General features: G+C 38.5%; 1 protein-coding gene across 2 annotated transcripts in view; it reads left to right on the forward strand.

Moving 5' to 3' along the window:
• Positions 1 to 14,517, forward strand: part of SNF4Agamma (SNF4/AMP-activated protein kinase gamma subunit) — an 812,417-nt gene that overhangs the window by 85,683 nt on the left and 712,217 nt on the right. For both annotated transcript variants that reach the window (XM_076198594.1, XM_076198595.1), the window contains exon 2: positions 5,723 to 6,917. In XM_076198594.1, coding sequence (XP_076054709.1) covers positions 6,246 to 6,917 — 672 coding nt within the window. In that variant the 5' untranslated portion in view covers positions 5,723 to 6,245. The remainder of the gene's footprint in view (positions 1 to 5,722; positions 6,918 to 14,517) is intronic.

A 14,517-nucleotide genomic window follows, 5' to 3' on the forward strand; every position in this document is an offset into this window, starting at 1 on the left:
TCTGTGAGGCCGTCTCCTTCGCTACTCTTCAGTACGTCGGCTATGTATGTAAACAGCTTGGTCTTGTAACCAGGGGCAGTCCTTCTCTGTACTTGTAACCCGGCGGTCGGTCGCCGTCTCCGGGGACCACGCTCTCACTATCCAGAATAAAGTCAACAAACCAAGTCGAGATTCACTCATCCCACGTTCGAGGTCCCCTAGACAGAAGAACAGGTTTAACCGTTTTAACATAAGTATCTAATTATATTAGGGTAAGAAGATATAACGAACGTTATTCTGGCTTCTGTACTAAATAGAGATCTTAGGAATCTTTAAGAATGCGCTGAAGTCCCCCAGGTACCGACCATCTCGAGGACACAATGTTTAAAGACAACCTAGACACCTCCCACGACCCCACCCACCCCATCCCCTACTCCCAGTAATCCTTTGAGTTCGTGAGAACTGACCCTCAGCTGGATCAAAACGCTCGGTGGAAGGTGGAAGCGATGTACAAGTCCACTCGTGACATGGGATCATTTAAAGAATCTCTCTCTCTATCTCTCTCTCTCTCTCTCTCTCTCTCTCTCTCTCTCTCTCTCTCTCTCTCTCTCTCTCTCTCTCTCTCTCTCTCTCCCTCTCTCTCTATCATCTTCTTCATTTGCCCTGTCTCCTTCTCCTACTTTCTTTTTTTTTCTAATCCCAGATCTTTTCCCTATTCAATTTACCTTTCCTTACTCTCTCTCTCTCTCTCTCTCTCTCTCTCTCTCTCTCTCTCTCTCTCTCTCTCTCTCTCTCTCTCTCTCTCTCTCTCTCTCTCTCTCTCTCTCTCTCTCTCTCTCTCTCTCTCTCTCTCTCTCTCTCTCTCTCTCTGTCTCTCTCTCTCCAGTTGTTCCTCCTACGAATTGCGCACATAGCTTCCTGGAACATAAAAAAGAGTGAGAGAGAAAGAGAGAGAGAGAGAGAGAGAGAGAGAAAGAGAGGGAGAGAGAGAGAGAGTGAGGGAGAAGCACACGCCGGAAGGCCTTTAGCTCTAGCCAAGGCCACGACCTTTGCTAAAAATGTCCTCGGATTTCTGGGCCAAGTACTAAAAGCCTGACTCAACGGCGGATGGGGGGATTCGAACCACGGGATGCATTGCATAAAACATGCGCAAAACTAAACAACTAGTCGTTTTTTTTTTGTTTTTTGTTTTTTTTTTGTCATCCATAATGGTACTTGAGGTTGTTGCGTCCAAAGATGGTCTTCCTCTTTTTCTTCTTCTTCTTCTTCTTCTTCTTCTTCTTCTTCTTCTTCTTTTTCTTCTTCTTCTGCTTCCTCTTCTTTTTCATCCTTTCTTCTTCTTCTTCTTCTTCTTCCTTTTCTTCTACTTCTTCTGCTTCCTCTTCTTTTTCATCCTTTCTTCTTCTTCTTCTTCTTCTTCCTTTTCTTCTACTTCTTCTTCTTCTTCTAGTTTTGCTTCTTCTTCTTCATTACCATCACCCTCCTCCTCATCCCTCTTATCTTCATCCCCTTCCTCCTTATCTAACTCAACCTCAATCTCCTCCTCTCCTCCCCCTCTCCCTCCTCCTCCTCCTTCTCCTCTTCTTCCTCTTCCTAATTGTTCTTTCCTATGTAGGGGCAGACAGTCCAAACAGATCTGTCTTCATTTGTCTTAAATTGAATAATGAAGAGAAACAGTTGTGTAGTGCTTTGGTGGGAAATTGTTTTTGCCTATAACGAGGTCAGTTTGAAAAAGAAAATGGGTGTTTATCCAAGTGAGTTTTAAAATTTTGAATTATATTACTTTCAACTGCACTGGAAGGAAGTTTTTCTTATTTTTATTTCACTGATAACACAGTTGGAAATACTGTTGTTGTTTTTTTACCTACGTCCTGTCAGGTATCGGTTACCCTTTCTAGTCTGGTTAATATTAAGTTCGAAAATATGTTTAATGTTGATGTTGTCATTTTACATGTAAAACATTCAATGTTTGTGTCCCTTTGAGTCTCCGTTTTTTTTTTTTTTTTTTTTTTGGGGGGGGGGGGGGACAGAGAGAGAGCGTCGAGTCGAATTGCATTAGAATGAGGACGAACAGAAAGAGGAGGAGGAGCGGAAGGAGGAGGAAAAGAAGAGGAGGAGGAGGAACGGAAGAAGGAAAAGAAATAGTAGAAGGCAAAGGAGGAAAAATATGAGGAGATTATGAGGAGGAAAATGAAGAGGAAGAGGTGAAGAAGAAGGAGGAGAAAGAAGAGTAGAAGTGAGAGGAGGAGGAGGGGGAGAAAAAGAAAAGGAAGCAACACTGTTAGTACTAAGAGGAGGAGAAGGAAGAGGAAAAAGCAAGGTAGAGAGAGGAGAAGGGGAGGTGGAGGAGGAGGAGGAGGAGAAGAAGGGAAGGTAGAGGAGGAAGATGAGGAGGAGGAGGGGGAGTACTGAATTGAATTGCGCGTTCGAGCGATAAATGAGGAGGGAGGGAGAAAATGCGTTGGGACAACGACACAGGCCAGAACGCATCTCACTCTACTGCAGATTGCATCCCTCTTCATGCTATTCTTTGTTTCCTTGAAGTCTTCATCCTGGTTGATATCACACGATTTCAGCTGAAGGAGAGGCATTTTATTTATTTCGTACAACAGTCTAAGTTGTCAGAATTGGCAATTGGCTCCTGGGTTTTGTAAGTCTGTTAATGGACAGTGAGGTCTTAGAACGTAACTCTCATTCAAGATGTCCTCATGGGTCTATGTTTGTCCGCATGGATAAAGGCCCGGGTCGGAAGTTTATCCTTTTTTTCTTGCTTACTGCAAAATGGACAGCAACTGGGCGTAACCTATCTAGGTGTGCGCAGGGTTTTCTGGGAAGGCAGTTGCCTGAGGGATGAGGTGTCCTAGCGTCTATATACGACTTTTAGCCTATCTTTTATTGACAGATTGTGTGCGAATGTCCGCTTCGGCACATCAGATTATCTATTTCATGATTTTCAAGATTCATTAAATGTTCTCATTTTCTATCTTTGTCTTCATATGTTTATATCAACAAAAATTTTGCTTCGTCGTATAAATAGTTTTCAAAAACGATACTACCGATAGTTTCATATTTTTTTGTCTCAACACCTGTTCTAACTGATATATATGTCAATTATATGTTGTTATGATGTCTTATTATCTACTTATCACTAAAGGATCTAGCCTTGATTTGGGTTCTGAAGGTTACATTGCTAAATGTTGGAATACTGATTAGTGTTAATGATTATCGCAAGTAAATTTATAATCTTATATTTGGTATCGTTATCTCTCTTGGTATTGACACTTATGTTTATCATTCTCATTGACGTTATTGATACCTTTGTTAATGTTATTATTCTTATTACTTTTGTTATTATCACGTATTGTATAGAGACATCATTATCGTCAGTTTTGATAATGCTCTTCATAATGCTACTAATATTTATTTTGTAGTTATATTTTCAACGACACTGCCATTGTTTTTATCATTTTTACAAACTCTACCCGCTCCACTATCACCACCACCATCTCCACCACCACCTCCACCACCTCCACCACCTCCACCCTACCATACATTTGCCATATTCAATATCTGTAACAATATTATTACCAAATATACTCCTCGATTTCCATGAAATGACTTTATAGTTGAATAGTAATAGAATGTCTTTTGTATATATAGATATATATATATATATATATATATATATGTGTGTGTGTGTGTGTGTGTGTGTGTGTGTGTGTGTGTGTGTGTGTATGTGTGTGTAGTGTGTGTATACATATATATGTGTATATATATATATATATATTTTTTTTTTTTTTTTTTTTTTAAAAATAGTTGATGTACGGTGTCATCGTTTCGTGTTCAAAATTACTCCACTGATATTTTTCTTCTTCTTTCCAGGTGTCACCTGACTTCCGGTTGATTAGACCTCTCTGCTCGTTAACTGTGAGCCAAGGAAGACCTGCAAAGCTTTTTGCTTAGTTTGAATTGAGCAGTGACGAGAAGGAAATCCAAAAATTAGTGACTTTTGTTTACCTTTAGCGTTGCGTTCGAAAAGCAGAGAATTTCTTTGATTAAAATGGTTTGAAAACAAAATGAGGATATGACTTAAAAGAATGAAAAAGGTGGAAGAAGTACATAGATGGGTGAAATAAATCAATGAAAATTAAAGATATTGTTAACTAAGTGACCATTGTTGGTAGGTTGGATCAATCCAGTAGTTAGAGTAGAATTGAATAGATAAACCAAATTAGGCAATAGCAGTGCATAATGTGAGGATCTTACGGCAGGAGGCACTTTACCCGTTGTACTTGGTAGCCTGGCAAGTGGGAGCTCCAGGTATATGTTGAGAATTGAATCCCGGATCTATATATATATATGTATATGTATATATATATATATATATATATATATATATATATGTGTGTGTGTGTGTGTGTGTGTGTGTGTGTGTGTGTGTGTGTGTGTGTGTGTGTGTGTGTGTGTGTGTGTGTGTGTGTGTGTGTGTATATATATTTTTTTTTTTTTTTTTTTGTATGTACAATGTATAAGAGGAGGGGCAGGGGGATTGTGGGGGGTCAAAAGGAGATGGTGGTAAGGCAGGGGGACGAAATGGGGGAGGGAGAAGTGGTCACAGAAATCTATTACACACGACACACCAAAAACACACAATTATGCAGTGATTTATTTTCACCCCTTCGATACAATCACCCCACACACGCTATTTGCCAGTATAGCGAAGGGCTCAAATAAGAAATCTTTCGTCCCTTCAGTACGAGGTTCTTCCCTTCAGCTGAATAAATCGTTTGGACGTTAGTGCATAGTCGCGGAGTGAGCTAAGGATGTACATGATTGGCTATGGACAAAATGCTAAAATGCATTTGGCCAATCATACTGCAGGGAGTGGGCACTGGTTTCATGTAATGTATTGATTCCTCTGATAAGGGGTTTCAAGAAAAGCCTTACCTCAACAAGATTTATAGTTCCGCTCCTCCTGAGTATGGGCCCACACACGCGATGCTAGCGCGTCCGAAGCAATGAGAATCAGTTTCTCACAACTGAAGGGCGTCAGTACATGGAAATGGTTCTTCAGTTCTGGTAGGAAGAGTCTCCAGATTTCACAACTGTGAAGAATCCCTGTTGCTGAGGCCAGCCTCTCCGGGCAACTGAACAGGATAGTTTAACGTTCACCAGAATGAAACTGATTAAGTGTGCTCGAGTTGGAAGGAGCCAAATTTGGGAGATTACTTTCAATGATGTTTTCACATACATGCAAGTCTCCTGTTACTTGGGACGTGAGATATATACATATATATACACAAGTACATAGTGTATATGTGTGTGTGTGTGAAAGAGAGGGAGAGAGAGAGTGAGAGAGAGAGAAGAGAGGGGCGTGGGAGCTCTCTACATCTGAAAAGAGACGTTGGGTTCAAACTTTTTAAGCCTGTTTACTCGAGGGTCTGTGCGGGTTCTCATCTCGCTTGACATACGTAGACCCGGGTTCGAATCCCGTAAATAAAGACCTCAGTCGCAGCTAAGCTCCCCCTGGTGTAACATCCTCACATTCTTAATTCAATAATGAAGGTTTTAATCACAAAAGCTTACATAGACTTACAAGTAGTATGAGTTAGTCTTCTAGTTTTCTATACACTCATTCTAAGTACCGTAGTTCTTAGGGTTTATGTTAAATCTAGAAGGTCCTTTTGTTAATCTAAAAGAAAATAAAATTAATCTAGTATTATGAATCGTGTCCTGATTACAGAGATATCATGTGGACCTATTCGCGTTTTGATAATGTTTGAGCATAATCGGAAAGACAACGTCAAGTGTGCAAGAACCTTTCAGTTCGGCGTGTGAGTTCGGAGAGCCAGTGGCGGCTACTTCGCAGCTTTGCTGCCGTCGCTCAGACTGTGGCTCTTCCAGGTACTAAGACACTAAGAGTTCCAAGGTACTAAAAGACAGACAAATAAGGCTAGTCGGTTTCCCACGAAGGCCTTTGCCAAGCCTTTTTATTTTTCTAGTCATTTGTGCAATTAGAAAAAAAGAAAAACATCTTTTTCAAGGATCTCCAATAATCGTGGATTTGATACAGTATTACCCATAAAAGAGAATTCCGAAAACAAGGCGTTAAGAAAAAGCATTGAGAATGAAGTTTGTTTTTATTTAGTGAATATCAAGTGCCAAAGAAAAGACAAGTGTCGACCCGAAGACCATCGGGATAAAGTATGCAGAAGTGTTGTTTTACTTTGGAGTAATACCAAGCGTTATCCTCAAAGACATTCACAATGATGTGGGACTACCAACTCAGTCTGGCATCACTGCCGGAGGGGTTACCGAAGAGGAGGGACAGGGCCTTTAGCGACTCCACGCCGGGTCGTAGGCCTCGCCTTCCCTTCAGGAAGTTCTCCTTGGCCAAGGACCCGAACTTGAAGGCCAAGGAAACGAACGAGGAAGAGGGCGTTCCTCCCTCCACGTCCCCGGCTTCGTCAGGTTACGGGTCCGCGGCAACCTTGGGATCCTCCTCCCTTGTGCCGCCTCCAAGCACGCCGATCTCCGTGAACTCTTCCACAAGCGGATCCACCACCTTGGCCAGCAGCCCTCACAGGTGGACGGAGGGCATGGTGGTGGGGAGTCCTCTCGGATCAGGGCCCCTGAACGGGAACCCGTTGCATTCTTTAAGCTTGGCCATGCCCTCGGTGTCATCGGCCAGCGACGGGGGCGCGGGTTTCTCCTACGGGAGTTCGAGCCCTCCCGTGTCGAGTGGGTCAGACTTGATGAACTTGGGACCCATGCGAAGGCCAAGGCTCTCCTCCCTGAGTGAGGCGCCTTCGGTGGCCCCCATCCCCGAGAACCTGCCCTTAATCAACACGCCCCCACGCCCTCCCTTCAACCCCGCCCTCGATTACCAACAGCCAGCACCCGTGGAGTGGTCATGTAACGCCGACACCGGTACCAAGGTAAGTGTAAGATGGCCTCTTTTTATTTTTTCTTTTTTTTTTTTTTTTTTTTTTTTTTTTTTTTTTTTTTTTTTTTTTTTTTTTTTTTTTTTTGTAGTCCTGGGTGAGGGACACTAATGACACTAGCCTTACCCTTTCGGTATAACGATGTTTCTACTTTTCGGCTAATGGAGATAACGTGTCAATCAAAGATCTCCTCTACTAAATAAGATAATGTGCTGCTCGCCTGAACAAAAATAACGTGCTCTGTCGCACTAAAGAGGTTAAATGGTAGGTTGATACATTTGAATTATCTACACCCCTACACACAATGAATAATATATGTATGCAAATATATATATATATATATATATATATATATATATATATATATATATTTTGTTGAGACATTCTGACAGGTTGACGTAGGTGTGCTTTTTCAAAGGAAAAAGCATACCTGCGAAACTAGTCAGAAATAAACTCAAGACTAAGGCTCCTGTGTTTCCTACTCCACTTACGTCGTATATATACATATATATATATATATATATATATATATATATATATATATATATATATATATATATATATATATATATATATATATGTATGTATATATATAGGGATAATTTATGTTGTTGTTGTTGTTTTGTTGTTGTTGTTGTTTTGCATTTTGGTAGGAGAAATGTGTGTATTCTTTTACGAAAGGAAATACTTTCCACTTATTACAAAATATAAGATATACACACTAATCATAAATATACCCAACACAAAATATTTATGTACTTCTCATTATTTACAAAATAATATGGTGTAACGCATTGTGTTTGGATTCAAAAGAATACACACGGGGATATCTGTGATCTCTAGAATTGCATCTAGTATTCCAAGTTAACTACAGTACTACACCAGGTTTTGTTTTGTTTTGTTTCATTTTTAAGAAAAAAAAATGGGCCCATGGGACCCAATATTATAGTTATAGCTTTCCTTTGATTGTTTTCTATGAAAGATTAGTCAAAGAGAATGTGAATGTCGTTAGTGTTTGTTTCTTTGTTTTGGGGATTGTTTGTCTTCCTCTCCTTTATAGATTAATTGTATATATCACAGATATGGATGAATAATTTGCTAAGATAGTATATGTTTTGAGGATATACAATAAGTTGTATATTTAAGTTTATGTTTTTGCTGTTTCCAGATTTTGTCTCGTTGGCAGTTACAATGAACTGTGTCGAACTCAGACGCCAAAGGGCTGACTAAAGAAAAAAATATAAATATGATGAATTTAAGGATTTTTCCGTGGAAAAATGTGTTATAGAGAAACATGTGTTCTCTCTTCATCGCTGTTCTATAATGTTCATAATAACATGATTATGTTTCATTCAAATTGGTGCTATAATGACTTGACTGAAATTTAAGAGTTCATCTTTCTGTCTCAGTAGATATTGTCTTCCATCTATTTTGATTTTCATATTCTGTCTGCAGCCGCTTTTACAAAAAAAAATTCTCCTGTATCAGGACTTTCCTCTACACTTTCACATATTGGATCCACATCTTCCTTGATCCAATTCTTGGTCGCTTGTTACATCGCATATACCTCTTTCCGCGTCCGTCATTTCCCTTTCTAGTTGTGTATTAAAACCAGGGGAAAGTTTATTCGGCATTGCATCAATATACATGAAGTGCAGATAATTAAAAGAACACATAGTTCGAAATCACAATTACAATTGCCGAGGATAACACAAAAAAGCATGTAGGCTTATTTCCATTGAGATCATGACCCGCCAAATGGAGGTCATGGTGGGTCCAACTCTATGTACATTCAGCCACACAGACCCGCATATTGATTTGCTTGTATATAAAAAAATAAACATATCCTTCTCACTGAAAAACATTACTAAATATTTTTAATAAAGATTAATAAGCAATAATAATTTCTTTATTATTGCTCTCTCTCTCTCTCTCTCTCTCTCTCTCTCTCTCTCTCTCTCTCTCTCTCTCTCTCTCTCTCTCTCTCTCTCTCTCTCTCTGCTGTGGTTTATATTTTAAATTTTAAGATAATGTATCAATGATATAAAAGATTAATACGCTTTAAGAACATAAGAACATAAGAATAAAGGAGACTGCAAGAGACCATAAGGCCTACACTAGGCAGCTCCGTATCCATCACCACCTCTCATCCCCATCCATAAAGTTGTCTAATCGTTTTTTTAAAACAACTGATAGTTTCAGTGCTTATAAATGAAGGCTCATAAAGATAGGAGTCATGTTATGTTTGGTATACCTACTACGGAAAGGGGTCCCGTGTTGGAAAAATATTAATAAACACTGATTTAAAACATTACAGTCTTGATCTGTCCACTTCTTCCAATATTGCTTTCACGGCGAAGTTCTTTCTAATAAGAACATTTCTCATCTTATTCCTTCTGGCTACTTCTCTAATAAACTTAACATAAAGTGGAAGGGCGATGAGCTAAACACAGAGAACAGTTGGAGTTTTATTCACTGACGTTTCGTCCTTACCAGGACATTATCAAAGTACATTTACAAGTACTTTGATAATGTCCTGGTAAGGACGAAATGTCAGTGAATAAAACTCCAACTGTTCTCTGTGTTTAACTCACCGCCCTTCCACTCATTTGTCTTCCATACTTTAACATAAAGTCTTTCATTTCGAATGCTTAGATGTTGGATTGACATTGTTTTTTATCCCAAACTCCAGTATCATTTATTTACGTATTTTATTTGTTATTTACATTATTATAGTTTTTATTATTTTATTATTAATATTTTTTTTTTTTTTTTTTTTTTTTTTTTCATCCGACCTAGATATGGATCAAAAGGTCTCCTGTCGGCATGCTCCGCCTTTGTAAACCTTTATATAGGTTGTAATATCGTAACAAAAAAGTGATAAATTTACATTGCGTGAATATGTTTTTTCTCTAATTAAGGAATAAAAGGAACTTGTGTATTATACTTCCCAAATATCCAGTAAAATTCGGTTTCATTCAAGTTGCTGTTGTTTATGTGAACCCCAAGTTTCATGTCTGACTTTCCCATCTTCCAACTTCCTACCAACTCCACTTATCAGCTATCCATTATAATTGGATTGTCACCAAGAAAATCCATCCCTATAACAATGCTATTTGCAAAGGCGAATGTTCCCCTCCTTCCCTATAAGACTTTCCACGTCTCTGAGACACCATTTACCCATGTATTTCATAAATAACATAAGAAACAACTCCTTCCTGTGCCTCTGTACTCTTCACTTCAAACCAATTTTCAAACAATGCCACCACATGTGACCCGACTACGGTAGTTTACATAAATATTCTTCCCTACCTTAATCATCTTTAAATCTATCTTATAATAGTTCTCTTCTCACACACGCAAAACTTTACTTTTGTTAATCCTATCAAATGCTTCCTCCAGATCAACAAAACCTAGACATTTGTTCCTGACGAGTTATCTGATCCTGTGTTCAGTAATCCTTTCATATATATTCTACTCATCTACGAAAGCAGCAATACACTCATTAAGTTGCACAGTCTGGCCTCACACCTTCCTTATTGTAAATAGGTTCTCTAACTAATTACCACTAAACTCCCAAACCTTCCTCCTCTCTAAAGTCGTCTTCAACAATCTGACCATCTACTCAACTACCAAATAAGTTCAACTTGTTTTCAAAACTTATACAGACGGACCCTCCTCACTATAACTGCCTTTCCATTCATCATTAGTTCCATAACTCTTCGATGTTTTACTGTAATCTCCTTTTCCTTTTCTTCTTGTCAACCTATTTGAACTATTTCTTGTTCATCTTGCCCTCGTAATTATTCCTTCAAACCCTAATTCATATTCAGTAACTCTTCGAAGTAGTCTTTTCTACTGAACTGGGCGAAAATACTTAAAAAAAAATCGATCAATTTCATAACACACACACACACACACACACACACACACACACACACATTATCATATATATATATATATATATATATATATATATATATACATATATATGTATACATATATTGTGTATATAATATATATATATATATATGTATATATATATATATATATATTTGTATATATATATGTATATGTTTATATATATATATATATATTGAGAAAGAGAGATTGGATTGTTCTGCCACTAGGATTCGAACCATTGGCTGTTTGACCTTTGCCACAAGTCTAGGACACTACCATCACGCTATGCAGGATGTATATAAATGGAAAGTTCAGGAACTTCAACTTGTCCTTTTCATTTCCCGACATGTCGGGAAATATAATCATAAATATATACAGTGTGTGTGTGTGTGTGTGTGTGTGTGTGTGTGTGTGTGTGTGTGTGTGTGTGTGTGTGTGTGTGTGTGTGTGTGTGTGTGTGTGTGTGTGTGTGTGTGTGTGTGTGTGTGTGTGTGTGTGTGTGTGTGTGTGTGTGTGTGTGTGTGTGTGTGTGTGTGTGTGTGTGTGTTCGTGTGTGTGTATGTGTCTGTATATATATATATATATATATATATATATATATATATATGTATATATATACATATATATATATATATATATATGTATATATATATATATATATATACTTTATACAACGGAAGATAACAGGTAAATACATATACAGGTCTGAATGACGAAGGTTATCTGTTTACGTCAGTGATACACAGAGCAACACCAAGATCCCCACTACGGGTATAAACACACACATAAAGGCATGAGGAAGAAATTTACAGAAGCACTGGAGGTAATGCACATATGCATCAATAAAGCTACGAACTAGTCTGGAAGGGATTTATGTATTGGGCCAAGAGAGTAAGAACAGCAGTTACGAAGGAGAAGAAAATGACCTGATAAGACCTACGGTGACACATGACCAAGCCGGACGAACGACCGAGGTTCCTCTGGCGCTAAAGAATACAAAAAATTAAGAACAAAGTAAAAGTTTAAACAGAAAAGGAAGAAGACGATAGTAGAGTAGCTGACTGTATTCCATGCTTGCAGAAGCCCTCTTCCTTTTATGGGGAGAGTGGAAAAGGCTCTACGACCATAGGCCGGACGTGAGAAACAACTGAAACTAAAAAAGAGCGGCGTTACGCGCGAGGCATTATAATTACCTCCCACGTTGCCAGGAAAAGTCTCTCGCGCAAAGCAACGGGGAAGAAGGGAGGCGGATGCTTAAGACGATGCAGATATTCAAAAAGAACATAAGAACATAAGAAATAAAGGAGACTGCAAAAGACCATACGGCCTACACTCGGCAGCTCCGTTTGCATCACCACCTGTTATCCCCAACCATAAAGTTGTCTAATCGTTTTTTAAAACAACTGATAGTTTCAGCGCTTACTACGTGGTTACTAAGTTTATTCCATTCATCGACCACCCTATTTGTAAACCAATTCTTGCCTATTTCCTTCTTAAATCTAAGTTGTCCAATTTGAATCCATTACTGTGAGTCCTGCCCTGTTGTTGTACTATGATGACCTTGTCTGCATCACTCTTGTTAAAGCCCTTGATCCACTTGAACACATCTAACAAATCACCCCGCACTCTCCGTCTTTACAGAGAGTGTAAAGGTGCCTATGTCTTTCCTCGTAAGGTAAATTTCTGAGTCCATGTATCACTTTGGTAATTTTTCTCTGTACTGATTCTTGTGAATTTATATCCATTCTATAGGACGGAGACCAAAACTGTACCGCATAGTCAAGGATGGGTCTAACTATCGCTAGATAGAGTTTAATAATTACCTCTGCACTTCTATTCGTTACCGTCCTAGCAATGAAGCCTAATGCCTGTTTGCTTTATTTCTGGCGCTAATGCACTGCTTCCTGGTTTTAAGGTCCGAACTCTCCAGAACTCCCAAGTCCCTCTCGCACTCAGATTTTTCTAAAAACGTGTTATCTAAGTTGTATCTATTTTCGGGGTTGTGTAGCCCTACGTTTAACACGCTACACTTAGAGATAGATATGTTATTGACCATACCAAAAATAATAGATAACACATACATTCACATGACAAGATTATAGTTCAACAAGGATTATACATGGGATTCATTAGTTTCCGAATCGATACAATATATATTCTCTAACACTCACGAATAAAATCTTAGTATTCTATTTGTATAACTTTACAGATATCGTCATCTAACATAGGGCATGATAATAAATCACAAATATTTCTTTTCTTGTACATGTTGAGAACGTGACGAGATAAGGGTCACTCAACAATGGCGTGTTCTTTAGGATATTTCTCCACACACAGACCACTGCTGCTCCACTAGGGATGGTTGCCTCATTTTATATTCCACCTGCCTTTTCTTAATAGTTAAGAAGTAAGACAATACACGAAAACACTGCGAGAGGTATGACAAATCATATGTATAAATGTATATATATATATATATATATATATATATATATATATATACATATATATATATATATATATATATATATATATATATATATATATATATATATATATATATATACACTGAGGATGTACCGTCCCTCAATGGAAAGATCGGAGGTCCTGCATTGACCCCTGAAGCCTGAACACTTTTTCAACAGCTACATTTCTAGTTTTCAAATATTTATCAATTCTCTCTCTTATGATACATGGTGTGAAGTATTTCGCCAGATCTCTGGTCCGCTTGTTTGTCACATGTGTCATCATCAGACTGTGTCAGACAAGGTGAACGAGTTCTAAAGGTACCTGAAGACCCAACAAGCATAGTAAACACATCCCCATAACAAAGTCCCAAGGCTGACCACTACATAAAGCAGCGGTTCTCAAGTCAGTGGTCGTGACCCGATTTGAAGGTCACAAAGGCGTTCCTGCGGGTCGCGGAGAAGTGACAATGAAGTGAAGAGATGAAGGGATGAAGAGGTGACGACGCACCGGACGTCGTGCAGTGCCACTGAGCACGCCAGAACCAGGAGCTTGGGTCACGTGACCTGAAAAAGATGGTACTTTGGGGTCATCGTCGAAAAAGTCCGAAAATGTCCGAAGAAGAGTAAATCTATTGGGTTTGGTTTAGTTGTTCAAAGACGCGCCTTGTCCCGCGAGGCACAGCCAGGAACGAAAGTCCCGTCTTCGTGTTCCAGGACCATCTGATTGGTCTATGGCACTTGAATATTCTTGGAAATAAGAGTGGTGTCACTTGCATAGTCATACCTCCCCTCAACTGAATGAAATCGTCTTCGTCTAATATCATCCAATGCGGACTTTGTACACGAGAACAAAAGGTTCATTACTCTATCCATGAGTATCATTTTCTCTGTCGATTGTTCTATTTTTTCGAAAATAACCAGCGCTTCTATCCCCGTGGACAATAAATAAACAAATAAATAAATTATAAATAAATGAATAGATAGATAAAAAGAGAACAGCTGAACGGAGGGATGGTAGAAGTAGACATTTATTCATTTATTTTTATTTATTTATTTCTTATTATTATTATTATTATTATTATTATTATTTTTTTTTTTTTTTTTTTTTTTTTTTTTTTTTTTTTTTTAAGGCTATCGACCTATAGGGGGTCATTAAGCCTGGTGTGAAATTGTTGTCTCTACGTTTTTTTTTTTTTTTTCTCTCTTGTGTGAGATCAACATTC

Source organism: Oratosquilla oratoria, chromosome 15 (genome assembly GCF_046742065.1).
Source record: "Oratosquilla oratoria isolate Oo_2021 chromosome 15, ASM4674206v1, whole genome shotgun sequence".
In the NCBI taxonomy this organism is placed as follows: Eukaryota; Metazoa; Arthropoda; class Malacostraca; order Stomatopoda; family Squillidae; genus Oratosquilla; species Oratosquilla oratoria.